Source organism: Electrophorus electricus, chromosome 8 (genome assembly GCF_041902795.1).
Source record: "Electrophorus electricus isolate QZ-2024a chromosome 8, ASM4190279v1, whole genome shotgun sequence".
NCBI lineage: Eukaryota > Metazoa > Chordata > Actinopteri > Gymnotiformes > Gymnotidae > Electrophorus > Electrophorus electricus.
Genome location: NC_137504.1, coordinates 10324213 through 10352123, shown reverse-complemented (window position 1 = coordinate 10352123; position 27911 = coordinate 10324213). Strand labels below are relative to the sequence as shown.

Sequence of the window (27911 nt, the reverse complement as noted above, 5' to 3'; positions counted from 1 at the left end):
TGCTCAGAGCTTCATATTAAATGAAAACCAACATCCTAAAACCATAAATTCTATGTAACAGCTCCAGTCTTGCTCTGCAAAACAACAGCATAGACTGCTCAATAGCACTAGAATGCAGGGTGTCATCAAAATCAATAAAATTACAGGTCCTTGTTGATTTAATGTCTTTGTGTGGAATGGAATTCATTGTACATTTTTATGATCATTAAGTGGAATGGTTTGGTTATATCAGTCTGATTTAAGCATTAATTAGCACTACACAGAAGATGTATGCATTCTAGTTGTGTGTTAGCACTACTAGCTGGTAAGCACAAAGGTAACATTCAGATAAGTGCCTAATGAAAAGCTGCACTGACATTGTGGAGGAGTGGAGCAGCAAACTCAGGAACTAAGTGCAGTAAAATATACTAAAGTAACATAAGTTGTGGGACCATACGTTGGTAAAAACCAACCATGTCAATTGCACAATAATGTAACCAAATTAGTAAGCTAGTGTGGTGTGTGTGAGTGCGCACGCATGTGCAAGCTCAGAAGGGTAGCCAGGGTCTGTGTCTTTGTCTCAGCTTGGCATCTGTAGAAGAAGGCTGGGGCTGGGATGCACCCTCCTCCTGGACTGTTCCCTTCAGCTCTGCCGCCCCCTCCTGGCGGTCAGGGTCCTCTTCGCTCACATTGGTCTCTGCTATGTGCGGAGCCTCCACAAAGACAGGGCCCTCATCTGTGCTTTCTAGAGTGGCTAAAGCAAAAGAGCATGTATGGAATTAAAAAAAAAACACTTCCATTGTTCAGGTGGCATAGTTTTTGACATCGGCTCAGAAATCAACCTCTGAATGCAGGTGAGTATGAGATTGTCTCTTACTACTCTCATTATCCTGCCTGTGTTCGCCTACCGAACCAACTAGGTTGATCGTGTCTAGCTGACCTGCAGAAAAGAAAGTACCAAATCTGTGCCATTATAACCTCATTTTACACATGCAAATAAGACTCTACAGCACGTTCTCATCAAACTGTTGATGATAAATCATTTAAACTCTCCCATTAATTAAGCTCATTTTCATACATGTGCATTCTCACCAACTCACATATGTTTCGAAGAATTGTGAACTTCAGGGGCTGTTGTGGTAGTTCTGCAATGTCCTCTTTTTCCCTCTTGTACTTCATGACTAGGACATAAAGTTATGTCAATGTACAACAATACTAAACAGCACATATTTGCACCGACATTCATTTCAAAGCTTTATCACACTATGTACCTACTGAGGTACTTTGACGTGTGTTTGGTTGATTACTGTAAACACTGGCATGGCTGAGTTATCATTGGCTCATACTGGGTGTGCTTATCTGAGTTATCGGGGAGCTCGAATTGGTTGTGCTGGCTGAGTTATGGGGTGATTGCACTGGGTGTGCTGGCTGAGTTATCAGGGGGCTCGTACTGGGTGTGCTGGCTGATGTGTGCATGCGTCTGCGAGTCTCCTCTCTTCTCTGCTGAAGACGTGTTGCATCTCCCATCATCACCTGCATGTGCACACACCCACCGAAACAAATAACTACAATCATCAAAATGAGCAAACTTCAAGATAAAGATTTTTTTTTAATTATACTATTCTGAACAATATCTGCACTGTATATGAAATAATTTCGAAGGTTTACTACATTAAATGCCTACTGAGCTACTCAGACACATGTATACATGTATTAACTTGTTTCTTTAACTGCCGTAGCACACAAGCAGCTAACCTGGACTCGGACCTGCTCCGGGGGCCACAGTCCCCCCCAGATGAACTGCAGGTAACTAAAGAGCACAATAACACTGAGGAAGGTGAAGTTACTGGCAACTCCAATCACTGCTGATGTCAGAGGGAAGTTATACAAGAGGTATCTATGGAGAGAGAACGATGGAAAAGGCTTAAGAGTCTCACTGACACCGATTACTGCTGAGCACTACTGGATAGAGCCACAAAAGGCCTACATACAAGAATGTTATCCTTTATATCATTTCAGCATATTATCAAATTTGAGTGTTGCTAGAAATTAATCATATAAGATAAGAATTGGTATGCCTCCATTACAAAAACATCACGACAATGGAAATAATTATCAGGTAAAAGTCTGAGAGGGGAAAGGCAATGTTACATGCCTGATACCAGTGAAGTAGGCATGGATTCTAAGCTGGGCTGAGTAGATCTGCACTTGTCGAGACTGAATTTCTATCACTGCCCCAATGGTAGGCTGGTACTGTAAAAGGGAAACCAGGAAAATCCCTTTAAATGAAGTAAAGCATTTTCTATATCACTACCATTAAAGCATTGAGTGAAAATCAAAAGTGAAACAAAAGCAGCTGAAATATGCAACAGAAGTCAGTAATGATAACACACAGTTCACATGATGGACTACCATTCTAATTATATTATATTTAGCATTTCAAAAATTTATACCAAATTCATACCATATTTCTATAGTTCACATCAGGTGAGTATACACTAAGATGGAGCAGGGAGATCTTCTTTGGGGTACTTACAGAGTCAGACTTGTAGTCTGAAAAAAGCTCCACATCTATGAGTTGCTTCTGCTCTGACAGCCCAGTGAGCAGCAGCGGGGAGAACACCAGGGTGTTCAGCGTCTGCAGAAGGCTGGAGCGATAGTGCAGCATGGCCTAGCAGGACACAACACAGCTGCTTTCAAAAGGTAAGATGGATACACAGTCTGAGGCTACCATGACAGAAGGAAACACAGGTAGTCAAGCATGCTGAGATGGGAGACCAACTTCATAAAAAGTATTTTGAAATGAATCCTAGGTAAGCTACACACAAGACTGTGGAGGCCATTATGATTAAAGAGTCTTGCTGTCATATGGGGAATATTCCAATACCTGAACTGAGAAAGTAAGTATTAGAGTGGTGCTGGACCTAAAATGATTATATTATTTCTAACTCTTAACTCAGGATTATATGGATCTTTCAGAATGCCCAGGACACCCTCTTGTGGGCTTTTATTGTAACATCAGGTAACAAATATTTTGGAATATTTCACATCAATTACAGATCAGCTGATTCCAAGCTTTTGGGTGAAAGAGTCTTTAGTCTTACTCACAGAGCGAGTCACAGTGGACACGGTTATCCCATTCTTGGTGTAGCAAGACATTCTGACCATGAACATGCCAAGCTGCTCATTAACTGGAGATTCCGGCATCTCCAATTCAAGAGATACCCGGTATGGCTGACCATACATCATCACCTACAAAACAAAGAATTGTTATAATTTCTTGGTATTAAACATTTATTTTTGAGATGTAGTTTTTAAATATTCTGGCACAATTTTTCTATCACATTTTAATGAACTCAGCCAGCCCAAACAATTGCTAAATAATAATTTTTTAAAAAGAGTGAGGATTTCACCTGCTCTTTGCCATTCTTTAGGAGAGAGATGTTGGCCATGGGGAATGAACAAAGACCTGAATTGAGTGATTCACAGTCTGTTCTGAAACATTGGAGAATTTAATCCAATTATTCCTGAAAGTAATTAAGATGTAGCCATACAAAGTAATTTCAGAAAAACAGTGGTAACCCTCATATTCAGGTGTCTGAAACACTAAATGAAGAGGTTGACAGCAGTTGCTCTCCTCAAAGTCACAGATAGAACTCTGAACACAGACACCGACATTCACAGGTATAAGGAACTTCATAAACCTGAGAGAGCCTGTTTACATTTTCAATGGACCACCTTTGTTATTATGTGTTTGCAATCAGATAAATTAATTTTATATGTAAAGTAAGGCATTAGGAAGGATGTTTTTTGAGAATCAATAGGAATACTGGATAAAGATGGAAAGCAAAAATGCCTATACAAACCCTTGATTGAAGATTTAAATATTTGCCATCACATACAAATCATTGCACAGTGATTATGACCAACACACACAAAACAGGTGCCTGTACCTGTAGTGGTAGTTGACTGGTGTGGAGAAGCTAACAGTGGGCATGTAGGAATAGTAGAAGCTGCCATAGAGAAAGATTGAGACCCAGAGAAGCAGCACCAGTACACAGCACAGAATGGCAGCCCGCAGTAGCGTTCTGCGAGCCCTCAGCAGGGTCACAGCTGCCACATCCTGGAGCCACAGCAGAACGGGCCCCAAGACCGAGCCCATTTGCTCTAGTCCACAGCTGTCTTGCCCTGGCTGTGGTCTCCTGCTCCCTGGATTCCGTCTGTTCTCCACTCCTGCCACAGCGTGATGCTTCTCAGAATTCATAAACACCGACTCAAACACTCCATCACTGAGTTTTGGCAGATGTGGAAGACATTTAGGGATTTTTTTATATCACTAATATAACTATCCTTTTCAGTGACATTTATGACTCTAGACTGTTATATGATACGAGTACACTGTTAGCTCAGATTGTGGTTGCGTCCTCAAAAACCTAAAGAAATTTAAAAAATAGACAAAACAACAAAAACATTAAGCATGGGCTTACACAAAACATGGTTTTTAAAAAACTGCCACAACTTGTAATGCAATATTAATTATCCAATCTGAGACGTTTCAAGTACAAAACTTAAGATATGTATGCGCTTTTACAGATAAGACAGAATAAGTTAATATACACGCCACTATACACGCCACCGTATCTCAGAGCACCGAACCTCAGGACCGCAGCGATAGCATGAACCATGTTACAAGCGTGTGTTTTGGTGATTCTAATATTCGGACCTAATTTCCATAACTTAATCACAAATCAAGTAAACAACAAAGATAGTTTGCAAGCTAAAGAATTAAGCTAGCTAGCTAGCGTTAACTAACCTATGCGGACACAGTCAACATGGCACGGCAATGACAAATGATAGCATCTTAATTTTCTATCCGTTCATTTCAACATGATATTATGAAGCAATGTCATCTGGTGTAACGGTTTGGCTCACAGAGATGACAGTAAAAGATGACACTAAAAAATAATCAAAATGTGAACCTTTTTTGTATTAGAACTGAAACTTTAACAACAATCACATAGCTGGCTTACCTAGCTAGCTAGCTAACGTCACTAGTGAACAGTCAATGAATGGCTAGCCAGTAGCTACATAGCTAACCAGTATGCCAAGACAAGAAGCATCGCTGTATTGGTAACTAGTTTCCTTACTAATAATGATTATTATAATAATAATATAATATTTTTTATTATTATTACTCACCTTCTAGGAATATATGTATATATCACATGTAAAGAAAATAATTGTGTTAACAAACTTAGATAACTGTCAGCTAACACCTCCAGGCAGGACCCAGAAGCAGAACTCCAAATACGGCAAGTGTGGGGGAACAGAGCTACTTCTCGCGATACGAATTCTGTATGGCGATGTAAAACCCTAATATAAAAGATTTTTCTCTCTCTCTCTCTCTCTCTCTCTCTCTCTCTCTCTCTCTCTCTCTCTCTCTCAGTAAACTGTTCTATCCTCTATTAAATGTCGATCGTATTTTTGACACCTTTTTTTGTTTGATTTTGATAATAAAATGTATATTAGGTTTATCCTCTTATTTCCAGTAATCTAATAGACACTATATAGCATTCTAAAAAGTAATGGAATCATTTTTCAGCATATCAGTCAGACCTGGAGTGTGTCAACATTTTCAAATCTCAGATAATGTTCACAGTTGCACAAATGGATGTGTGATCTGGGAGGCAAGGGGATATATTAATGCAGACAAAGTAGTGTAGCCATGTGGAGAACCATATAAGATCTTAACCTGGGTGGGAGAGACCATTGAGACAAAATGGTGCCACATTTTAGACAAAGAGGCTGAGACTGCAGCAGTTCCCATGGTAACAGAGCAAGAAGAGAGAAGATTTACGGATGCAAGTAAAAGCTGGGTACCACACACATACTGTTGTTAAATGCAAGGATTTGATCAGAAATATCCCATACCTACTCCAATCATGTCTTGTTTTCTCTTTCATGTCATATATTTTCCTCCACATATTTAACCTCTCCCTCATTACACCTAACTAGTGCAGAAATGGTATGGACCAGCCCAGAATAAATCAATTACCGTGGAGCCCCCTGTCCTTACTTGGCACATTCCACTCTGCAGAGGGGAGTTTTGTGCATGTATCAGGAGACTGGTGCTTATTGTAGCAGAATTGCAGTGCAGTCGACTGTACGGAACAAGGTAGCATCCATACTGTCTATGAGGGTGGGGTCTGGCTGCACTGAGAGCTAAAAACACAGACAGACAGACAGAGGGAGAAAAAGGAATAAGCACAGAAGAGGAGGGAGAGCTAACGCCAGAAGAGGAATACAACAAGGGTAAGAGAGAGGAGAAGAAGGGAGAAAGGGAATTGGTAGGCCCAGAATGGGGAAAACAGATTTATCTCTTATGGGGTTGTTTTTTTGTTGTTTTTTTTTGCATTTCCTTCTTCATTCATCCTCAATAATTTTCTTCTAAATTTCTCTAAGTATTAGAATGAGTCCTCTTTAACACTGCATTTAATATATGGTGTAAATTGGGAAATCTGTCCATCAGGTAATCCAAATTCATATATATAGTGTAGTCTATAGTGTATGATGTTATATTAACCGATAATGTGTGAGTAGCCATGATTGCTGTGCATGCATTTGGCCCAGTTTCCATTTTTGTGCTGCCAATACCTACTATATGGATTTGTGTAACACTGTAAATAATCTGTACAATAATGCTCATCAAATTAAGAAAGAATCTATATTAATTTGTCAGCAGTGTCTGAAAAAGATTATGCTGTTTCCCATGTGGTGACTGATTTGTGTGATAACAGAGTCTGTGTGGAAAATGAATACACTCAGCATGGGTCTCAAGCACACTGCATTGTGGTTTAAGTTAATACTACTCTGATATCCAAGCAAAGTGAACTGTTAAGATTCCAAAATTCCTCAACAAGTCATGTAAATTCTATTTTATGTTTGTTTAAAAATAAATACTATGAAAGCACCATAAATGCAAGTATCAAGATGAATTAAACAGTTCTGCAGTATGACAAGAGCTATTGAAATCAGACTGTCGCTTATCATTGTCACTAAAGATTTACTAGGGCAAGTGACTTTTAGCCAGGAAGTAGTAAATGATACAGTGGAAGAATGTCTCCTAAGAGAAGAGGAAGAAGGGAACAGGAGAGAGATAAGTGGTGGAAGAAAGAAAAGATTTCTAGAATTCTGGACTTCCACAACAGGAAGTGTTCTGTAAACCAGAGTTGTCACTGATAATTAATGATGCCTCTAAAAATTAGTGAAGCTTCTGGGAATCACAAATTGGGATTTATGATGTACATGTTCCACCCCTAACAATTAACTGTGACTTTGTGAGCTGATGCAATGTGTGTAGTTCTTTTTGTAAGTGTTATTTTTGCCAGTGTATGCAGGTGTGTGTTTGTGCTGTGCATGGCAGGATGAAAGGAGACACCCCTGTGAACAGCACCATGAGTGTCGGCCAGGCAAGGAAGCTGGTGGAACAGCTGAAGATTGAGGCCAGTTTTTGTCGAATTAAGGTGAGAGAAAGTAATTTTAAAAAAGTAAAATATAAAAACATTGGATGAAATATGTGAAAACAGGTGCAAATATCATCTTTTATACTTCTCTTTTTAAATCATTTTCTCCCTCTTGACACACATTAATTTGATATCAGATGTGCTCACTGATTTGGAATCAGGTTAATTGGTATGGCCTAATTCTGCTAGCCCCCATGGCAGTGCATGTCCCATAATCACTTAGGCATTCAAAGTGTAAGCATTCAAGTATACATGAAACAGCATAAATTACTTATGATTGAAACAAAATAACAAAAAAATAAATAAAAATGCAAGAACAGACCTAATTACAATCATTGCAAAAATAGAAATGCAATTTAAGTTTCCTACAATGGGCCTTGCCATTATGTTCACATAATAGAGCAATATGACTAGCATATTTCAACTAACCTCCGTTTATTGTATGGTGGTAATTGGTATTGATGGAATCAAGCCCCTATTGAATGGCTTCATCCCCACACCCTCAGGTATCCAAGGCAGCAGCAGACTTGATGGCTTACTGTGATGCCCATGCCTGCGAAGACCCACTCATCACACCTGTGCCCACCTCAGAGAACCCCTTCAGGGAGAAAAAATTCTTCTGTGCCCTCCTCTGAGCAGGACGCAGAGAATGGCATCAGAGTCATTTAGATGATTCTGATTTGTGTACGTGCATTACACATATAAACACATTAATTAACACAAAATATTACAATGTGAGAGTTCTAAATTTCTGGTTCCAAAAACCGTGGTTCCAGAATTTCACCTTTGACAGTGGCCAAGGCTAAATATCCATAACCTTGTTCGTGTGAGAACATTTTGTGCTATTTTCTGTGTTCTATGAGAGACACTCAATCTCTGTTTGGTAAGATGTGCATCAGATAGAAAGCAGCAGTTATAAAATGTATATGGTAAACAGACACATATGCAAGCACATGATTTTTCTATCCAATGAAAATAGGCGTTGGGGTTGAATGTTTTCATTATTTTAACTTTTATTAAACCTTTAAGTAACATCCTTTGCTTTATACTTTTTCCCTCACATGGTATACAATTGTGATTTATAAATTCTGTATATTTTGGGTTTTTTAAGCCTCCTTTAAAGTGGCTCTGTATGCTTGTAAATTTTGGCAAAGGACAAGTTTAACTTTTTGGACATATTAGCCAAGTAAGATGCACAGACCTACACATAACACTTCAAAACAAAACAAAAACAAAATCTGAATAATGGAAACAGCTATTGGCTATCAACAAAGCAACATGCTGTATAGATTTCAGTTCAGTATCCATACACTCATATGAACAGTATCAGATGAGTGTTACCCAAGAGTTCACCTGTTAAAGAGGCCAAGCAACAAGAATCTGTAATCACTAAATCTTGATGTGATCCAGTCTGGGTTTACAAAAATATTAGACAGAATCAAATTAAAAATATAGTGTTACCAAGACTGTCGGTTTGTGTCCTTGTCTTTTTGAGGTTACGTAGGACATGACTCCGACATTTGTAAACTTTTCATACTTCATATCGAACAGGGCCCAGTTTAAAAAAAAAAAAAAAAAAAAAAAAAAGTTTAAAGGTTACAGTGATGCAACACACCCTTCATTAACATTGACACAGGACAGCATCTGGTCTGTAACTGCAAATAATAGTGTTCCTGCTTTTTTCCTTAGGATAACAGTATACATCAAAATATCCTAGGTGTGAGCTACATGGAAGGTATTGCCAAACTTGTGCATTATACTTAAGCTGATATTTAAAAAAAAAAATTTTTTTTTTCCAGGAGCAGTATAACATTTGGTAAACATCACACCACAGTAAAGGGGCTTACATTTAGTTATTGCCTTAAAACAGGACCAGTATGTATACTGAAGGACAGATCTTTCAATCAGGTACCATTTGATGTGGACAATTAATTTAAGGCATTTTTTTTGATTTATTGAAAAACACAGACAATGTAACAATTTATTTCAGCATTACTATATCTTCCTTTCCTAACAAACATTTAAGGGAACTCTTAAAACACACTAACTACTTTAGAGCAGTTTTGCCACTTCTATTAAAAGCTTTAAAATACCACTGCCAACATGTATGGAATCTGAAAAGACAAAAGTAGTCAGTATTCTCATAAATATCTGTAATCTAACCTAAAATGATCATCATGGTGGTTCAGTTCTTAATCAAGCCATACAAGGACAGCTAGAAGTGAAGATGCTGTAAATATCAAAATTAGCATCTATAATCAGAGTTAAAGAACATGTGAAACTGATTTGGCTTCATACATCATTAACTATAAAACAATTGTTTAAAACATTGGCCTATTGTTGCTCTAATCAAATCTGCTTTGTTTTGATACTGCCATAATGTCAAATGAAGTAAAGAAACAAATTTCATGAAAGGGGCAATATTCTCTTCATGTCTCAGTGTGAAACACTGAAGCTTTGACTGCATCCAAAGGTTTGAAGGGAGCATGTGTGACATGTAAATAAAAAAAAGAATGACACCAACCTAATGTGTTTAAAAAGAAAACCAAAAAGATTTTTACAGGAAAGAGTCACACCATTCTCGCAGGCAACCATAGCAGTCGCCTTGCTGTTTTATATTTGCCCCACATGTATCCTTTAACCAGTCCCGAAACAGCTCCTCATCCTTCTTCAACACTAGGAATTGCCCAAGAACAACATATGCCTGAGGGAAGAATGTAAAGTGAAAGCCACATTACCTCTCACAATACTCCTTACATTTAACATTCTTTCTAGATAGCAAACCATGAAAGTGTCTCACTTTGTCAAAGCCCTTTTCCTCCAGTCTCTTTCCAAGAACTTCACCGATTCCAGCAAGTGCCATCACTGGTTTCTCACCCATGGGCTCTGCTACAAACTCTTTGTGTTTCTGTGATGTTGAAGACATTGTTTGTTTTGGTGTGATGGGGAAGTAGTCCTTCAAGAGTTTGTACTGAAAAGAGGAGAAAATTCATTAGTACTTCATAAGATACACCAAGAGCACATCTATACATTTAAAAGAAAATTAACTACAACATTAAAAGAGAAGTTGGACCTGTGTGTATAGACTTCACTCATTACACTACTGTTTTAGCCAGAAGACAAGGAGAATAAGGTAACGTTATCCTAGCTCCAGTTCGCTCCCTTGAAAATAATCCAGTCCATATTTAGCACGCTCGTTCGCTATATTTAGAAGGAATGCACATCTTTAGCTAGCTATGAAAACTCATATGCGACCAGATGTTTGGCCAGAATGCCAAAATCGATCATGATCAGCTACTCTGCTAATTAGCAAGGCTGAATAATTTTAGTGACAGTGAAACCATTATTTGCTTGAATGACATGATACCCAACGCTACTTGACTTAACTGGAAATATAACTAGTTAGCTAAGCTAAATGACAAGAAAAATGAAAGCGAAAGGAGCGCTTATAAGGGGTTCGTAAGCAAACAGTCATAAACAAGTCATCTTTACTCGAGCGATTGAGCTGTGTATCCAGGATTTGTAATTTGGTAAAGTACACGTGACGCTAGATTTTGGTAAATACACGTATATAAAACAATCTTGTAAATATAGTTATTATCTAATTTGCTACTTTTCTGAGGTTTGAGGTAATTAACCTAGGTTATCTTAGCTAGCTAGAACTGTAACTAGGGTTAGTTAGCCTGGCTCAAAGTTCACAAACCGACTAGCTATCTGGACATAGTTATATCTTATAGCGCCACTTCAGATTTAGTAGCTCATAACTAATTAGCTAGCTAGGTTACCTAATTCATTTTCTAGTAATCGGTCGTCCGTGCAAGATTCAGTGCTCTTAGGAGAATAACGTAGTGACGATTACATTTAATGTTAGTTACCTTAGATAACGCCTAACCAAAGCGCCAGCTATCACCGTCCTCTTTCACGCACTGCTGTGCTAATTCTTAATGGTTGCTAAACAGCTAATTAAAATGCGTTCAAACACAACTTCCTGATCCCGCCTTTAGCAAATGTATTTCCGTTTCCTAACCAGAATTTCTTGCTTTTTCGGTTTCAAGAGGGCCTTCTGGTGGCTGGTGGTATATAATATGAAATTTCTCTATTTCGTGTCATTATTTCATGAGTCCACTATGGTGAAGTAAAGGGGTGCATCAGGGTCAACATTTCATTATTAAAATGTTCTCCTAGTTCTTGTATGTTTTAGACTATAGGAATATTATTTTATAATGTTCTGTTCATTAGTGTCAGAGGTCCTTTATCAGCTATGCAAACAAAGTGCTTTTCAAGAAGCACAGCTTCCAGAAACCTACAGTACACTTTTTACTATGTCTACATAACTACAATGTACTGTGGTTAAAGGTGTAAGGGTAGTGAACATTGCAGTGTAGTACATAAGGTTTTCAGAGAAACAAAATGTCTTGCCAGGCAAGGCCAATGACTGCTGAGGGCCTGAGCCCCTGAAAGCTGATACATTTTAAACTACAGCAGTGGCAATATGCTAAATATGTAATGACAGTATGAGACCCGAATTCCCTAAATGGGCCCTGTGAATTTTGTGTAGGGTCACAACAGACTTTAGAATTGCCATTGTGTCTCACACAGATGTGCTTCATGCAAGCAAAGTTGAGAAACACTTGTTTGCACAACCAACGAAGAACCACTGTCCAAAACATCCAGTTATAAAATAGAAAGAAGACAGAAGAAATGAAGAGAATGAAGAAAATGTATTCTAATAGGGACATGGAGCTGTGACTCCTAACCTGGAGGAGTAATTCCCAAGGATTCTAGGAATGACAACATCAAGTTCAGGCCAGAAGAGTGCAATACTTAGAACAGTGGAAATACTACACTGCACCCTCAAACATCTCTAGTAGAAGGCCAAAGTTTGAGGAAAGATATGCCCACATACTGGAAGAGTGGGATAGGAATTATTATGAATTATTATGATATAAAATATAACATTGTAAAAGATGTTTAACTGTAACAAATCAGAATTTTTACTTTTATCAAGGACTTGACTAATGTTAGTGTTACGGTATGGCCCCTCCTCTCAGATGTCCAGATCAGAGTCCTACAGACCCTTGTCAGACTACCGGTACTGGGAAGATGAGAATCAATATCTGGGGTTGGACTCTGTGGAGTCCTATTATCCCTATATGGACTATCGGGAGGGCTATGGTGATTATGGACAGAGAGAGGAGCACCACGATGTCAGCCTCCAGTCAGACTCGAGGCCGACCGCCTGGAGGATCCTCCCTTCGTGATGGACATGTGGTCAGCGGATTCCGAGAGCGAGGAGCCTCTGGCGCCCAAGACTCTACCCGAGGCACGTCGCTCTAGAGCCAGCAAGATGCCCCGTGTGACTTGCAGGAATGCAGTGTCAACATCATCTGAAGACACTCCCTCACCTAAGGCATACAGCCCCAGAGCTTGTGTGCCTACGCATAAGCCACAAAGTGGCAAGAAGGAGGCGTCACCAGTGCCTGCCCCAGAGACAGGCAAAACAGCTGGTGCGCTTCCAAATCCGCCACCCAAATCAGCAAGGGGCGATCCTCCACAGGCTGGTCGGACTTCAACCCAGCCGACGACTAGGGGACAGGCTGGGGTTCCTGCCAGCTTCCCCAGACTAATTCCTAACCCTTTGCGTAGTTTTGTTCACTTCCCTGTCACTGTACCCATCCCTGTCACACTTAATGTGCCGGTCACTTTGTCCCCCTTTGTGTTTGTGCCTGTTCCCATCAGTGTGTCCATCCATGTGTCTGTTGTCATCTTGGTCCCTGTCTTCCTCCTCTCAGTTCTGCTCGCACTGGCCCGTGTCAGGTCGCTCAGTCTTCCAGCCTCACCAGTTGGCATTGGTCTATAGCCAGATAGGCTGGTGCGCTAGGAGTCGCACCCGCTGGGTAGGGGCTCTGTCAAAGGTATGGCCTGTCTTTCCAGATGTCTCTCTGTGTGTTCGTTTGTATGGCCACGCCCTCCCCGTATATCACACCTGTTCCTCATTTTGTGTCATTATCGTGCGTGTATTTAAGGTGTCGTCTAAGCGTTGGTGTTTGTCGGTATTTAACCTTTAGGTTACATTGTTGTATGTTAATATATGTCATTGTGGTCTACACGGCTCGCCTTTGCATCCTGCCTAGCCTCCCAGCGTTACAGTTAGAAGGATGATCCATTAAGATTATGTACATATTTTCTTAAGTTTAACCGAGGTTCTGTGAATCCTCCCTGTTAACATAGAATGATTAGTCTTCAACAGACCTATAATACCTATTTAATGAAATTTAATTAAACTTATAAACTTAAAATTTGAAAAAAATTAGAAATAAAGTTCATATAGAAATACCTTGTAACGCGGGGTGGCCCGAGTGCCGCAGGGCGAGGGGCAGACTCTGACGTCTGGGTCGTACATTTATTCAAACACAAAGACTGCCACTCACACGTGTTCCAAACAAAGGACACGAACATGAAACGATTAACATTAAACGAACACGATAAATACATCTAACAATGACGAGTATAACATTGCCATTAACACGTTACCACAACCATGACCAACGACACTGCCCACCCTGACGTGGGTTTAAACACACAGACACGCGAGGCGCAGGCGTGGCCACTAACGAAGGTCCTCCCACTGCACGTAGCTGGCCAAACCACGTGCTTCGCGGGAGGCGAGCGTTCCGTGACACACCTCCGTTTTTTTTCTAAAGGAAGTGTGGGAAACGTGTGTGTGTGTGTGTGTGTGTGTGTGAGAGAGAGAGAGAGAAAGAGAGAGACAGATTTGATGGAGGTGGGCGTTTGATGTGATTACACCACTGACTTAATTTACTTGTATGAAGCGATAATTGAGAAACCAACTGAGATAGTATCAGGGCTTAGTTTGAGACCCCGTTAGTACATGAACATAGCTATTTATACAGCAAACTATATGCAAACTAAATGGTTCATAGTTATGCTGTAGCATCTGGTCAGTGTTTGTGTGTTTTTAAAATAAACACTACATATTGACAGGAGGGAAGTTTTATAGAATCAGTGGGTCAAACACTTTTCTTCTGAAGTAATTTAGCAGTCTGCTTTTCCTGCAGTATCAAATTCAACTTAGCTTCTCCCATGTACAATGTTTTCCCATTATTAAACATTATGGATACATGATGTAATGAAATTGGTGCTGTGAAGACAATTTTACAGTATGTTACCACACATGTGCCCATGTTGACATAGACAGAACAGGGTAAACAATATAGCCACGGATTGATTGTGGCCGGTCAGACTGACTGGAGTTCAATGAACAGGAATTTAAAGTCGATGAAAGGCAATGCTGACAAACTCTTCAGCCAGGCAGGGAGAACTCAAAACTGTGGGAGATAAGAATCAATCCTTTTTTTACTTTCAAGCACAGGGTCAACTATCTTCCACCCCAAGTTGCTTATTTTCCACACATACATGTACTGATTACACAGTCAATTCTTGGCCAATGATGAAATGGCAGTTGATACCATAAGGTTATAAATATTGTTATTCATGCATGTTGTGGCTTGCATTTACTTTCCCATACTGGTTATAGCATGAGAGACCTGTTCTGAACCATGTCCTTGAATCATTATGTACATCACAATGTACTTTGGTGCATTTACATATGTAATGCCTTCTAATGCTCCCATCCTAAAGGAGGAGCATGTGACGTGAATGTTTTTGTCCCATTTGAAACAAAAGATGCAGGAATGTGTGATTCTTCAACAGACCAGTAAAAATATGGTATGTATTTAAAATAATGACATGACCCCTTAAGATTTCTAAATATACAGCTTGTACACTGTAACCTACACGTGTCTGAACACCCAACTTCCCTGCTGGATCAGGTTGCATTTTCCTAGTATTGGGACATGATTCTGGCAACTCTTACAAACAGGGTGTTCATCTGTTCTTCCCTGTTAGCCCAGATCCTTTTTATTATGTTTACTCCAAAATGAAAAATATGTTGTACCTATGTTCTACTCAGATCATTTTTACCTAAACGGCCAATGGGCGGTTTAATAGTTTTGCTTGGTCAGTTAACATCTTAGCCTATAATTTTCTGTTTAATAATATTTATATGTAAAAGAGTGACTGTGTTTTACATTGCAATGTAGTCTAGTTTATTTGTCATTGTGAGTTTGTGATAAGATCACTGTGAGAGAAAAGTACTTCTGATCAAAAGAATAATGGTCTTTGTACTCACAAAACATTACTATCTTTGATTTGGTGTTTACTAATTTGACTGTTTACACACTGCATTGACATTCATGATCACTGTAAAGTAAGACAGAACACAACTGGGTGAAAGGTTACTGTTTATCTGCCATACAGCTTAGTCTCACACAGCTATTCAATTTTGATATAATTATTTTCATAGTGCAATAAAGGTGAATCTTAAACCATATTTCTCCATATTTATTTTTGATAAACTACTATTTAAGAAAAGTTAGTCATACATTCAGAATAAATTATTTTATCTAATCCACAAATAATGCTCTGGAATAAGACTAAATATTTGAACATCAGATTGACAGTATTCTTGAAACTACATCTCAACTGTTTACACCTCACATATCTATAGATGTTTATCACATAATCTCCTGGAAAGAAATGCAATACCTCACATTCTGAACTTGTTTGGGGAGCTGGGGTGAGGTGGAGGGAGCTCAAATTGAAAACATGACTGGGTTAGTAGTCTAATAATACTCTTTTAAGGTGTATGTTTTGTTTATTAAGTCAAAAAATGATTGCATCTATTTATTTACACCCCCAGTTCAAATGTTTAAACTAAACTACTGCTATTTATTATTATTATTAGAATCATCATTATATTCATCATCATCATAATAATCGTCGTCATTAGCAGCAGTAGTCTTGTAATAGGAATATTTATATTGCTATTATATCTACTATTACAACTATTTAATATGTGTAATGACATAATCGTTATACATAGCTTACACTACATTAAGTAAAGCAAGATAGTCCTTAGAATATTTTTAAATGATTATTAAATGCATTATAAAATCGAGTAGCACTGTTTATACCATTTAAAATAGAACTCAGCTATACATTAAAAAAGCTAACTAAGCGCTTAACCTCAAACAAACCTGGTATTTTAGTAGGCATAGCGGTCGTTTCTATCGTTAGTTAAGGTCCACCTTAAAATGGGGTTGTGCCATGGCGCTGTGCTGTATAAAGCGTGAGCATCACCAATGTAAGAAAGGATCTTACATATAAATGCGACGCGGTGAACATCTTGAGGAACGAAATTCATCTTATAGTCTTCGGTAGACTATATAATATAAACGGTAACGGTCTTAATGTTTTTTGTATTACTAATTAAATTCCTTTTTTTTTTTTTCAGAATAGCTTAGCCTACTTTTTCCAGAATTGTAACATGTGATAGCATAGCTAGCTGTGTTCTCATAAACCTGTTTAAGATGCTATATATCTGCACTGCTTGTGGTGTTGGGCATATTGCCTATTTCAGGATGCTTGTTTAAAATGTTAAACCGTGCATTACTTCAAATGTTAAGAAGGCAGAACTGAACTCCTGTTTTTAATTGAATAAGCTACATGCGTGAACCGAAATCCTCCGGGACGTTTTTTGTTTTTTTTAGACATTCACATAAGCTACAGAGGTTCTTATCGCAGTGTTTGTAAAATGTAGCTAGCGTTAACTGTTGTAGTTTAATACCATCGGGTTGAATTTTACTTTTAAGTGCGGGTACATTTCACTAATAGGCGAACTATAGGCTCACGATTATCCGGCTCTTCTGCGTTTACGATTAATAATACTCAGTTGACCTGACAGGCTATGATATGCTAAGTTAAACTTCATGCTAAGTTATTTCACGTCTTCAGTTATTTCCCACTTCCCCAGTTCTTTTCGTCGACCCAGCTACATCACTGTAATTCAGCAAACGCCAGAAAAAGCCGGTTTCGCTGATGCAACATTCAGCTTTGTTACCTCGCCTTGGCTCGGTGGTTTGTGAAAGGCTGAAAGAGCTTCTGGGTAATACCCAGTGTCACACCATTTCTTTAGGTACAAAAGGAACATAAGTGACGGAATCGCACAAAATGGCGAAAGACGATGAAGTAGGCATGAAGGATGTCGAGCTGAACGAGGTAGATCCAGAGAAACAGCCGATGACAGCCGGAGAGACCGGCAATGGAGACGCCAGCTCGCCGGTAACGGAGAAAAACGGAATTGTGAAGGTGAAGATTCCTGATGAGAAAGAAACCAAATTTACTGGTCTCTCCAAGGAAGAGCTTTTAAAAGTCGCAGGAACTCCAGGGTATGACCAGTCATAATTTGTTCATTTTCCCCAACAATTGACCTCCGTCTTAATGGAATCAGTTATGTGACTCTCATTCGAACCGTTTTCTTTCTAGATGGGTGAGAGCCAGATGGGCACTACTCATTCTGTTCTGGCTTGGTTGGGTTGGGATGCTTGCTGGTGCCATTGTCATCATTGTCCAGGCGCCTCGCTGCAAACCTCTTCCTGAGATGAACTGGTGGAATAATGGACCCATGTATCAGATTGGAGCCATCAACTCATTCACAGAGATTCCAGGCCTTAAAGGTAAGGACACACATTGTGCACAGATAATGAAAACAAGACCTCTTAAAAGTGGGTTTAGTTTATAGAGGGATGTGTGGTATTTGCTTCTGAGATCATTCCATTTAAATGCTTTCTGGGTCTAGGGAACTGGCCTGTCGAGTTAGGTGAATATTCATGCTGTGGTGTTTTAGGATGTGTGCAATGATCCATAAGCAGCATGTTGCATATACTTTCTAAAAATGTTGGGAAAACACAGAATAATGTCACTGACACAACTGCTGGTATATCTTAGGTTTGGAGGCAAAGATTAATGCTCTTTCAGCACTGAAGATGAAGAGTTTGGTGGTAGGTCCCATCCACGTGTCCACTGCTAATAAACCTGAACAACTGAATTTGGAGGCAGTCTCATCGAATTTTGGCAGTCTGGAGGAGTTGAAGCAGTTTGTTGCAGCGGCACACAAGAAGAGTGAGTTTTACTTTGAGGAAATTATTTACTGCAGTGGTGCCAAAGTCCTGTCCTGGAGATCTAATCCTAATCTAGCACACATGGCTCCAATATTAATATGCTGCTGAAGGATGTGATTAACTGGATCAGATGTGTTACATTAGGTTTGGAAGTAAACTGGACTTGGGCACCACTGTTTTACTGTATATCACAGGAGGTTGGACTGTTGTTATTTAGTAAATGTAAAGAATATTCACCTTTTTCCAGGTATCTCTGTGGTTTTGGATCTAACCCCTAACTATAACGGATTGCAGCCATTCTTTGAAGGTCATCTCATACCTGTGGCAGAGAAATTAAAGGTATTATTTCTGACATGTATTACTGTGAGTCTGTGTTGGTTTTTGGTGTTCCCTGGTGAGTTGCTAATGGTATTACATCTTTATTCCAGAATGCCACTGCTTACTGGCTGAAACAAGGTGTGGATGGAATCCTGCTTTATGGTGTTGAGCATATTGCTATATCACCATTAATTTGGAATAGTATTAAAGACACAATCAGAAGTTACAATGATGATGAGAAGAAAAAGTAAGCAGAATAACTAACTCAATACTAACTCAGTAACTTTCCCATTAATATTTTCAACCATTAATTATTGATTTATAAATGTGTGCAACACGTTTCTATTAACGGTTTAAGGAGCCATTTTGCAGAATAAGAACTGATAAGAATCATCTTTAATGGCACCTTTAATGGTTGGCTGAATCTGGTGACACAGAGCTTAATGTGGCTTGAGATATTAATGTTAGAAAGTGCTGAAGACCTTTAATTTAGTGATATGATCCTAGAAATGTACCTTGATTCTTTTGGTTGAAGGGTTCTAATCGGAGTTACTGAGGAGACATCTCCTGAGGCAGTGAGCATTCTACTGAACAGGACGGGTGTGGACCTACTCCTTTCTGGGGTTCTGAGATCCAGGTCTGGCACAGCCCTTGCTGAAGTTGTAGAGAGCCTCAATTCCATCCATACGCAGACCCAGCTGGCCTGGAACATTGGTGACCGTGTCAAAGGGCACCTGGCCTCCTTAGTGGGATCAGTAGATGTGAAGCTAAGCCAGCTGCTGCTTCTCACTCTGCCCGGTACTGCCGTGTTCAACTATGGAGATGAAATTGGACTGAAGGATGAAGTAGGGGATCATAAGGTGAATCTGAGAGAGAATGCTGATGTTGAATGCTGGGGTCAATATAAAGGTGTGTAAATGGCAAATAACTTTTATTTTTCCTTCCTAAAGCATATGGTATATCCAGTGATGGTGTGGCCCAAGTCAACTGAAGCCATAAATGAGACCGAAAAGGTAACAAGACCAGTCTCAAGTTTTCTGTACATCGAGAACTTTATTATTGTACATTATGCAATAATCTTGACATTTTATCGTATCTGACCTGTGTTCCTCTTCTTAAAAGAAATTAACCAACACTGTCACCATCCACCGCTTTGTCCTTGCAGGAGCTGAGTGAACGTATTTCCTTCTTCAAGACTGTGACTGATCTTAGATCAAAGGAGCGCTCCCTCTTGCATGGGGATTATTTGACTGTGTACAATTCCTCCAGTGCGCTGGCCTACGTGCGCAAGTGGGACCAGAGTGAGCGCTTCTTAGTTGCTTTTAATTGGTCTCCAAGTGAATCAGTCATACTACAGCTGGCACATGAAGAGCTTCCTAAGGAGGCCACCATCGTGGTCAGCACTGATGAAGGAAAGTTGGCCCCTGGCCACTCTGTTAGTTTGTCCCAACTGGAGTTGGGGCCAGACCTGGGCGTTATGCTTAAATTCCCTTACACTCCATAAAGAGGGTCTAAAGCTTTGATGCAAGGGCCTTGTGCAGTGTTTTTCTGTTGGGCATTCTGTGACTCTTTTTTTTAACATTCACAGTTTCAGTGCACTAAAGTTTTCAGAACAGGTTTTTAATTTAAACATATTAGTATTACCATGTGTATGCAAATTTGCACAAGCTAGAGTCCAAGCACTGTATCATTTAATGTAGAGACCATAAATACCTTTTTTCCATTTTGTTTTACACTTGCTTGAAACACATTCCATAAGATTTTCATGTATAGAAGTTATAAGATTCAGATCAATAAGATTCAGAAGCTGAAAGTTTTTGTAAGGCTAAATGTTTCACTGTACTCCCCTAACTGCTATGTGAGTAACATTGGTAAAATGTGACTTACCAAATAGGTCTGAAAAATAAAACTGGAATGGAATTTATATTGCTGCAAGTAGTATTTATTTGTTTCCTTTGTATTGTTTAGGTTCTTTCGTGTATAAGATTGAATTGAGACATGCTTGAATCACCAAGAATTATCTCAAAGAAGACTAGTATCTCTGTTTTTAAAAAAAAATATTTTATCATGTTCTCCAGAACATTAAACTCATTTGATTGCCTTAGGAGAGAACATCATTTATTTTTCAATTTTCGTCTGTCCCCTGCCATATTTTGGTACAAACCATGATGGACAAAGAAATTGCATTATAATATGGAACCCAGTATAATTGTCAATCTGTATGTAAATTTTACATAAAACTTCACCTGCTGTTGTAATAGGGTGATGATTCAAATGCATGAAAATGAGAATGCAGACAGACAGTAACATTTCTCACTAGAAGAGTGACTGCAGTATGCTTTAAAATATTCAGGAGCATGTTGAACTGTCTCTTATTTTTTAATTTCTGGACAGTTATACATACAACATGCCATGCCTAACAGCATTCACATTAGAAGCAAGGGAGATCTATTTAATAAATGTCTTATACATTAAAATGTCTTTCTTCTCCACCACTGACATGTAATTTCATGGCATGAGCCTGTCTCTTTAAGAACTCCACGCATCCTGTGAGAACATCCTGACGCATTGCAGGTGGATGAGAACCAATCAGGTGAGCTTGTTTTGGTCAGCTGATTCACGCCGTCAGGCGTTTATATATTTATATATATATATATTTATATATATACATCCCTCAGCGTGCCATTCAAACGCGGAAGCAAATGTCGCAAGAGTTTTAAAATATAGGTTGTTTTGTTAGTACAGTTTTATGTGAGCTGGAATTATAAATAGTATTAGTAGTTAGACATCTTTGTATTTCTATTTGCTGCGTTTTCACGAACATTTGGCGCAGAGAGACCTTAGAAACGGCTTGGTTGTTAGGGAGTGCGACGTCCCGCTGTTGACCTAAGAACCGGAGCGTAGTAATACTACAATTTGGGCGCACAGTAGCTAGCTGCGGGAAGAGGCAGTTGATAAGCGGATTGGTAGAAAACTGAGCAGTGGACATTTAGTTTCTATTTTTTACGTAGATAATACCGCAGCAATCTCAATTTCAAGTGTTAACAATGGTAAGTAGATTAAGATATCTCTTCCAGATCGACAAGTGGTTTTGTTGTGACGAAATGCCAAATTAAATTCTCTGTTGTGAAGTCGTCTAAGCTATCCAGCCAGCTAGCTAGCTAACAATTGAATCGACTGCTGCAGTGCATTTAGCTAGCAAGTTAACTAGTTAGCTAGCTAGCGGTCCGTCTAGCTAACTGCAGTGAGAGTACCCGTTTTACCAGCGAATCTGTTTAGGTAGATCTTCGTTTGCCTTCGTTTTATTTCCTTGCTGTAACAGTTGTTTAAATTTTTGTGTAATTGTGAATTATTTGCAAGTTTAACACGGGACGAAAGGTGCCGTCAAATCTTCAGTTGCTCAATTTTGACACCTAAAGTTAAAATCAGCTAATCTTAAATTAACTAGCTAAAGCTATCTGGCAAATATAAATGTTGGCGTCATTAGCATTGGGATGTAGCTGCCTAGCTACCTGTCTAGTGGTACCCAACATCAGCAGGCCGAGGGAGGAAGCACTCAGTATTTATCCTTCCAATATTGGGACAGGTACTTTTATGTTCATAGAGTAAGATAGCGATCAGAGTTATAAATTAAAAGCCTACATATTAAGCAGTGTAACTGCAAACATGCTTTGCCCCGCCGCCTCTGTTGGTACAGAATCAAAACGCAGATTAAAACATTTTTGAAAGAATATATCTGGGAAGTTTAAAAAAAATGTAATTTTTGTTTGCTTTAATAGGCTGATCAGCTAACAGAGGAACAAATTGCTGGTAATTAAACGTCAAATTTCTTCTTATTTCTTATCCAGCCCTGTCATCATGCATGATTAATCAAGCAGTAATCTTGCTTTGCATTTTTTTTTTTTCAAGAATTCAAGGAAGCGTTCTCGCTGTTTGACAAAGACGGTGATGGCACCATCACCACCAAAGAGTTAGGGACTGTCATGCGGTCACTGGGGCAGAACCCTACAGAGGCAGAGCTTCAGGACATGATCAATGAAGTTGATGCTGATGGTGAGGGAAAGTTCACACAAATACAAATGGATAGAATCAAACATCACAGTAGTAACACAGACATGCACACAAACCCTTTATTTTACCCAAAGGTAATGGAACGATTGATTTCCCTGAGTTCCTCACCATGATGGCAAGGAAGATGAAGGATACCGACAGCGAGGAGGAAATCCGAGAAGCCTTCAGAGTTTTTGACAAGGTGATGAAGTGTGTTCAGTTTCAGTGTCATGTTCCATAATTGATCTCTGTGAATTGAGTTGTATTTGCCTGGGAAATTGATGTGATTTAGAATTTGTGTGCAGGATGGCAATGGTTACATCAGTGCTGCAGAGCTGCGTCATGTCATGACAAACCTAGGTGAAAAGCTAACGGATGAGGAGGTCGATGAGATGATTCGAGAGGCAGATATAGATGGTGACGGCCAGGTCAATTATGAAGGTCAGTTTTCAGGCAAAACTATAGTCAAGTTTTGTGGATGTAAACTATCTGTGTAACGGATGCTAGAAAGTTTCTAATTTGCAGCTCTTTGTTCTCATTACAACACCTCTTGTATGAACATGTTCATAATTCTAGGAATTGAGTATGCTGATATTGTTCATATTACATGGCTCTTAATCCTGCACTGAATTATTTTGATCATGAAAGTTTAATTGGGTCTTCACTTTTCATTAGGTGATGAGTGAAGAAAGTTATAGTAAGATTTGGGTAACTGCATGTATGCAGTTATGCGCATGTACTTTACTGCTCCCCTGTTCTGACATGCACACAATGGAGCAGCAGTTGTCTCATTTAATTTTTTTGTGTCTCTGGTTTTCAGAGTTTGTCCAGATGATGACTGCAAAGTAAAACTGGAAACCCAAAGGACTAAAGTAGACCAAACAGTGGGCAGCATGCTCACTGTCGAATTTCATCAAGCATTCACAACCATTCTCCTACTGCTTTCCATTAGTTAGTTCTCCCCCACCCCTCTTTTCTTCAGTTGAATTGTCCTCTGCTCTGCCTGTTATGAAATGTCAGCTGATTTTTCCCTTGTCTTCACATTCTCTATTATTTTCATTATTTATTGTTTTTCAAGAAAAAACAAATGACTATTTACATATACATTAAGAAAAAAACTTACATATATGATGGTGATAACAATGTAGTACATTATCAATATGTTAAAGATTATATAACATACTATATGGTGAAGAGCAATGCATGCTTTATTTAGTTTGGCATGTTTCTGTGCTTCTCTGCTTGCCTCTTTTCTAACTTACTAGCTCCTTTTAACTTTGCATGTTTCTCATGCAATCTCTGCTCAGTGGTCTTAGAACTGTATGGTGAACAACTGTTCATGGATATCGGGCTTTTAATTACAAAAATGGTCCAAAAATGTCCACGTACTGTCTAATAGCTGCAGTTTGGTGTGTATGGGTCTGTAGTAACTGCTCGGACCAGATGCTGAAGGAAATGTTGAAGTTGATTTGTGAGGGGGTAGTCCATAGAGAAGTATAGGACTAATGTTTGTAAGGAATTATATTACTTTTACCTGTCTCTCTCTTAACCAGGAGAGAGATGGACACCAGTGACAGGGTTTTAGTTCTGAATATGAGCCGCAGTCTCTTAATAAGCCCTGTCCCAAGCAGATGTCATCTGTCTAGTCCTAAACAGATGCCATAAGTCTGTTGTAGACTACAGAGGTTTAATGGGTATTGTCAATTTCCAGCTGTCAAACATAGTTTTTCTACAGGCTCAATTTAGTTGTTTTGAGCGCTTGCAGTGTGATGTTTTGTACTGAAGATGTAGAATAATTTTCATGTCAACATAAGGTCTTATATTTTGATGCTGCACTGTGTCCATATCCATGTCATGTATCTTATTTTAGTGGACCATTTCTGGATTGGGGTGGGAGGGGGAGTAAAACTCACTTAAATCTAAGCTGGATACACGATTCTCCCTGCAGGAAATTGCCTCTGTGTGTGTCTAAAGCATCTTTCACAACCTAGAGCTTGTTTGAGAGTATTGCAATAGAAGTTGATTTTGTAGGCAGTGTTCTCTCTCTCTCTCTCTCTCTCTCTCTCTCTCTCTCTCTCTCTCTCTCTCTCTCTCTCGATATGATTGCCTATGTAGTTTTGCAGGCAAAGTGGGAAGTGCCATGTTTGATGTAGCACCTGCCTAATTTTCTCACAACTACTTTTAAATTGAAACAAGCAACTATTACCTAAAGTTGTAGGTTTAAATGCACTATGGAGGCATCTACATGGACGGTGCCTGCAGGAAGCATCATGTATCATGCTTGTGATGTTGCATCCTCTGTACTGAGTCTTTTCTACTGTTCTGAATGTATTTTTTTAAATGTCATTTTAACTGTTTATTCCAAGGGCTGGTTTTCCAGAGAATGGTTAAGGTTAACATTGGACTCACAGAATTTCCTCAATTAATCTCCAGTAGTTCAACACTAGGCTTAATCACTGGAAAAGCATCCTTCCTTTACTCTGCTCATAATGTCATAGGGAAGATTGTGTTCCATTGCAGAACTGTTAAACTTGCTAAATAAACTTCTGGGACTTGTTTCTAAATTTAGACTCTGGTGTTGTAATTCTAGATGCATTATTGGATAAGTAGCTTGTTCTACTGTTATCTTGTCATTTCTGTTGTACATGCTGTGGCAAAGGCTGAGGGCAGTATCCACACCTCATTCTCAAACCTGAGTCTTCCAGGTGGTTAATGTGTGCTGGCCCACGGACCGACACGTCGGTTCTCTGGCTCACCAGCTAGAACACACATTAATCTTCCTGACTGACTGCCTGTCACTAACTAAAATTGTTCTGAGTTGCAAAATGCAATGTGCTGTATATCATTACACTGCATAACACATCTTGCATAAGTTCATAAGTAGGGTCTTTTGCAAGATTTTTTTAAAACCAGATTCAGGTTCGGCTGGAATGTGTGGAGGTTGGAGCAAAAACAGTTGCTATCTGAGCATATGAGCACAATTGCTTGTGTAGTCGAAACATGATTAGGAGCTTCAAGTCTCCAACCTCAAATCTAGGCATTCAAAGATTGTGTTTCTATTTTTTTATTTAACAAATAGAAAGTAATATTGTCCATGGGTGCATCCCATTTAAGTACTAATAGCTAATACTAATTTTTGTGTGTGTTATAATTAAAAATGTCAGTGTTGAGTATTTTATAAAATCTATGAATACTTGGAACAAGCTATTTTTGAGCATGGTTTGAATGGACACTATTGTCCCATAGTGCGATATAAACCGGAAAGGGAGGAGCTACTCACGTCTGGAATATTTTGAAAAAAATGGCGGAAAGTGATACGTTTGTTAACGTGTGTGGCAGGAGAATGCATGTTTAAATGTGGCAACTTAGCTTTCTTTTAAGTAAAATAAGTAGAATAATAAATACTTACTATTTTAGTAAGAACGCTGTTTGTGGTACATGTTAATTTGTGTAATTTAGCTAGCCACACTAGCCACCTCGCTCAGTGTTTGGCATTTGTAAGCAAGCGAATTAGCTGACTAGTTAGCTGATGGCAGCTAAATTTAGCTAGGTTAACATGTCCATATTTATAAATGAGGTAGAATATCAGATATAACTATTTTAGGTTTAATGGCTACCTATACCGAATGTAACACAGCTTGCATTGACGCATGTTGGCATAGCAAGGCATCATTACTTCCTGTTGATACGAAACAGTAAGATGTTAATTTTTTGTGTACTAACCTGCCAAACCCCTACTATTAAGATCAGTGTGTAGTACACAATTGGGATGCACATGCAAGTACATTAAAAAATTGTATTGTAGAATTTGTGATAAACACTACCTGCTGTCATACTTATAAACCAAATTTAAATGTATGATTCGGGCTCACATCAAATTCAAGCAAAAGGATAAGCAAGTGTAGCCTACATTTAGGGCTCACATTTGGATGGGTCTTTTAAATGCCCAGATAAAGACATTGTTTGAAAAGCAACCAGGAGAACATGTGCTTGATGCAATTTTGTATAAATTTTAATAAATACAGGAAGTTCTACAGCACCCCTCACTCTGTTAAATCTGATGTGATGTAGTCTACTACCTGTCTGTTTATATTAAAGGTATATTATGTTCCCACCCCAGTCTTTCATTTTCTTATGAAATTATCTGCAAAAAGTAAATGATTCTGGATGTCATCCAATATATACTGTTGGGGCAAAATATGCTTTGCCCTAAATAATGTGTACTGTGCAGATAGATAACAAGGTTTGAGGATGTGTTATAAGCCTGGACTCATCATGCCAAATCACCAGAATAGCAAGGTTTTGACCCACCCATCACAGATCTCGGAGCCAATACAAAAGAAAGTACAGATTTAAACATTATTCCTGGAGGTAAAGAGAAATCAATTTTTTTAGTTGTTTTTTTTAAACAAAACCATAGCACATTTGCCTTCCATAATCTGTTATATTTCAACATGAAACAGGATATTCTGTGGTCTGACTTGATCTTATTTTTGATTGGATTGTGAAAATGTGATGTATTATTGGTTAATACATATTTTTCCCTGCCTGTTTGGCCTTTGAGATGTAGCCAAAATCATAAGATGTTTTAAAGGTAAGTTAATGCACTCTGATGGAGGACTACAGAAAAAAAAACGTAATTTTTTTTTAATGTATTAATTATGCAAAAATATTACTAAGCACATGAATTAACAAGGAAATAAAGTCTGTTTCATGTTGTCCTTCTTAAATCACCTGGGGACCCAAAATAACTTATATTTGGTGCTACAAACCTTTTTTAGTTCCATTGTTGAGAGTTGGGAAAATAATATGTTGGCTGCAGATTCAAATAAAATTAAGTGCTTTACTTCATTAACTTGTAGATTTCTGTTACTGCCTCAAATCATTTTTAATATTTACCCATTTATAGGGAGAGTCCTGAAAAAAAAGACAAGTGGATCCAGCTAAAATTGCTCCCATTGTCCAAGCAATGGGCATACTGTATATGTCCTGGAAATAA

General features: G+C 38.8%; 5 protein-coding genes across 12 annotated transcripts; 3 read left to right on the top strand and 2 right to left on the bottom strand.

Annotated features, from left to right (window-relative positions):
• Positions 1–505: 505 nt before the first annotated feature.
• Positions 506–5315, bottom strand: bscl2 (BSCL2 lipid droplet biogenesis associated, seipin). Of its 4 annotated transcripts, none has more exons than XM_027023823.3 (11): positions 5179–5315; positions 3933–4412; positions 3393–3474; positions 3088–3231; positions 2516–2650; positions 2135–2232; positions 1735–1876; positions 1431–1512; positions 1080–1160; positions 857–919; positions 506–733 (listed from the first exon to the last, which is right to left on the bottom strand). In XM_027023823.3, exons 2-11 carry the CDS (start codon positions 4241–4243, stop codon positions 528–530), a joined length of 1344 nt encoding a protein of 447 aa, XP_026879624.2. In that variant the 5' UTR covers positions 4244–4412; positions 5179–5315; the 3' UTR covers positions 506–527. The 4 variants fall into 4 exon arrangements, with proteins under 4 accessions (XP_026879624.2, XP_026879625.2, XP_026879628.1 ...); XM_027023824.3 differs by having other exon boundaries at positions 3933–4268; XM_027023827.3 differs by having other exon boundaries at positions 3933–4212.
• A 758-nt stretch (positions 5316–6073) lies between these two features.
• Positions 6074–8536, top strand: gng3 (guanine nucleotide binding protein (G protein), gamma 3). 2 transcript variants are annotated; one of them, XM_027023849.3, is made up of 3 exons: positions 6074–6291; positions 7403–7502; positions 8009–8536. In XM_027023849.3, exons 2-3 carry the CDS (start codon positions 7404–7406, stop codon positions 8135–8137), a joined length of 228 nt encoding a protein of 75 aa, XP_026879650.1. In that variant the 5' UTR covers positions 6074–6291; position 7403; the 3' UTR covers positions 8138–8536. The 2 variants fall into 2 exon arrangements, with proteins under 2 accessions (XP_026879650.1, XP_026879651.1); XM_027023850.3 differs by lacking the exon at positions 6074–6291 and adding an exon at positions 6330–6508.
• Positions 8496–14045, bottom strand: banf1 (barrier to autointegration nuclear assembly factor 1). 3 transcript variants are annotated; one of them, XM_081719843.1, is made up of 3 exons: positions 13840–14045; positions 10303–10473; positions 8496–10206 (listed from the first exon to the last, which is right to left on the bottom strand). In XM_081719843.1, exons 1-3 carry the CDS (start codon positions 13903–13905, stop codon positions 10060–10062), a joined length of 384 nt encoding a protein of 127 aa, XP_081575969.1. In that variant the 5' UTR covers positions 13906–14045; the 3' UTR covers positions 8496–10059. The 3 variants fall into 3 exon arrangements, with proteins under 3 accessions (XP_081575969.1, XP_026879647.1, XP_026879648.1); XM_027023846.3 differs by lacking the exon at positions 13840–14045 and adding an exon at positions 11378–11520; XM_027023847.3 differs by lacking the exon at positions 13840–14045 and adding an exon at positions 11288–11307.
• A 2622-nt stretch (positions 14046–16667) lies between these two features.
• Positions 16668–20786, top strand: slc3a2b (solute carrier family 3 member 2b). 2 transcript variants are annotated; one of them, XM_027023843.3, is made up of 9 exons: positions 16668–16822; positions 17560–17812; positions 17910–18100; positions 18372–18545; positions 18792–18883; positions 18973–19109; positions 19398–19722; positions 19813–19875; positions 20028–20786. In XM_027023843.3, the coding sequence occupies exons 2-9, from the start codon at positions 17595–17597 to the stop codon at positions 20364–20366; spliced, it is 1539 nt and encodes a 512-aa protein (XP_026879644.2). In that variant the 5' UTR covers positions 16668–16822; positions 17560–17594; the 3' UTR covers positions 20367–20786. The 2 variants fall into 2 exon arrangements, with proteins under 2 accessions (XP_026879644.2, XP_026879645.2); XM_027023844.3 differs by having other exon boundaries at positions 16698–16822; positions 17541–17812.
• Positions 20787–21565: 779 nt separating this feature from the next.
• Positions 21566–25476, top strand: calm3b (calmodulin 3b (phosphorylase kinase, delta)). Its single transcript, XM_027023845.3, has 6 exons — positions 21566–21912; positions 22642–22672; positions 22772–22915; positions 23008–23114; positions 23218–23353; positions 23733–25476. The coding sequence occupies exons 1-6, from the start codon at positions 21910–21912 to the stop codon at positions 23759–23761; spliced, it is 450 nt and encodes a 149-aa protein (XP_026879646.1). The 5' UTR covers positions 21566–21909; the 3' UTR covers positions 23762–25476.
• The last annotated feature ends 2435 nt before the right edge of the window (positions 25477–27911 follow it).

Excerpts from the sequence above, each read along its gene's own strand:
- gng3 (XM_027023849.3), top strand. The coding sequence starts at position 7,404 with ATGAAAGGAGACACCCCTGTGAACAGCACCATGAGTGTCGGCCAGGCA. Across the intron at positions 7,503-8,008 it reads CCAGTTTTTGTCGAATTAAG|GTATCCAAGGCAGCAGCAGA; the intron begins GTGAGAGAAAGT and ends CCACACCCTCAG.
- bscl2 (XM_027023823.3), bottom strand. The coding sequence starts at position 4,243 with ATGAATTCTGAGAAGCATCACGCTGTGGCAGGAGTGGAGAACAGACGG. Across the intron at positions 1,877-2,134 it reads GCCTACTTCACTGGTATCAG|ATACCTCTTGTATAACTTCC; the intron begins GCATGTAACATT and ends CTCTCTCCATAG. Across the intron at positions 920-1,079 it reads CACAATTCTTCGAAACATAT|GTCAGCTAGACACGATCAAC; the intron begins GTGAGTTGGTGA and ends TCTTTTCTGCAG.
- slc3a2b (XM_027023843.3), top strand. The coding sequence starts at position 17,595 with ATGGCGAAAGACGATGAAGTAGGCATGAAGGATGTCGAGCTGAACGAG. Across the intron at positions 18,101-18,371 it reads AGAGATTCCAGGCCTTAAAG|GTTTGGAGGCAAAGATTAAT; the intron begins GTAAGGACACAC and ends GGTATATCTTAG. Across the intron at positions 18,546-18,791 it reads TGCAGCGGCACACAAGAAGA|GTATCTCTGTGGTTTTGGAT; the intron begins GTGAGTTTTACT and ends ACCTTTTTCCAG.
- banf1 (XM_081719843.1), bottom strand. The coding sequence starts at position 13,905 with ATGTACGACCCAGACGTCAGAGTCTGCCCCTCGCCCTGCGGCACTCGG. Across the intron at positions 10,474-13,839 it reads GGGCCACCCCGCGTTACAAG|TACAAACTCTTGAAGGACTA; the intron begins GTATTTCTATAT and ends TCCTCTTTTCAG. Across the intron at positions 10,207-10,302 it reads AGGAAAAGGGCTTTGACAAA|GCATATGTTGTTCTTGGGCA; the intron begins GTGAGACACTTT and ends TTCTTCCCTCAG.
- calm3b (XM_027023845.3), top strand. Across the intron at positions 22,673-22,771 it reads AACAGAGGAACAAATTGCTG|AATTCAAGGAAGCGTTCTCG; the intron begins GTAATTAAACGT and ends TTTTTTTTCAAG. Across the intron at positions 23,354-23,732 it reads CGGCCAGGTCAATTATGAAG|AGTTTGTCCAGATGATGACT; the intron begins GTCAGTTTTCAG and ends TCTGGTTTTCAG.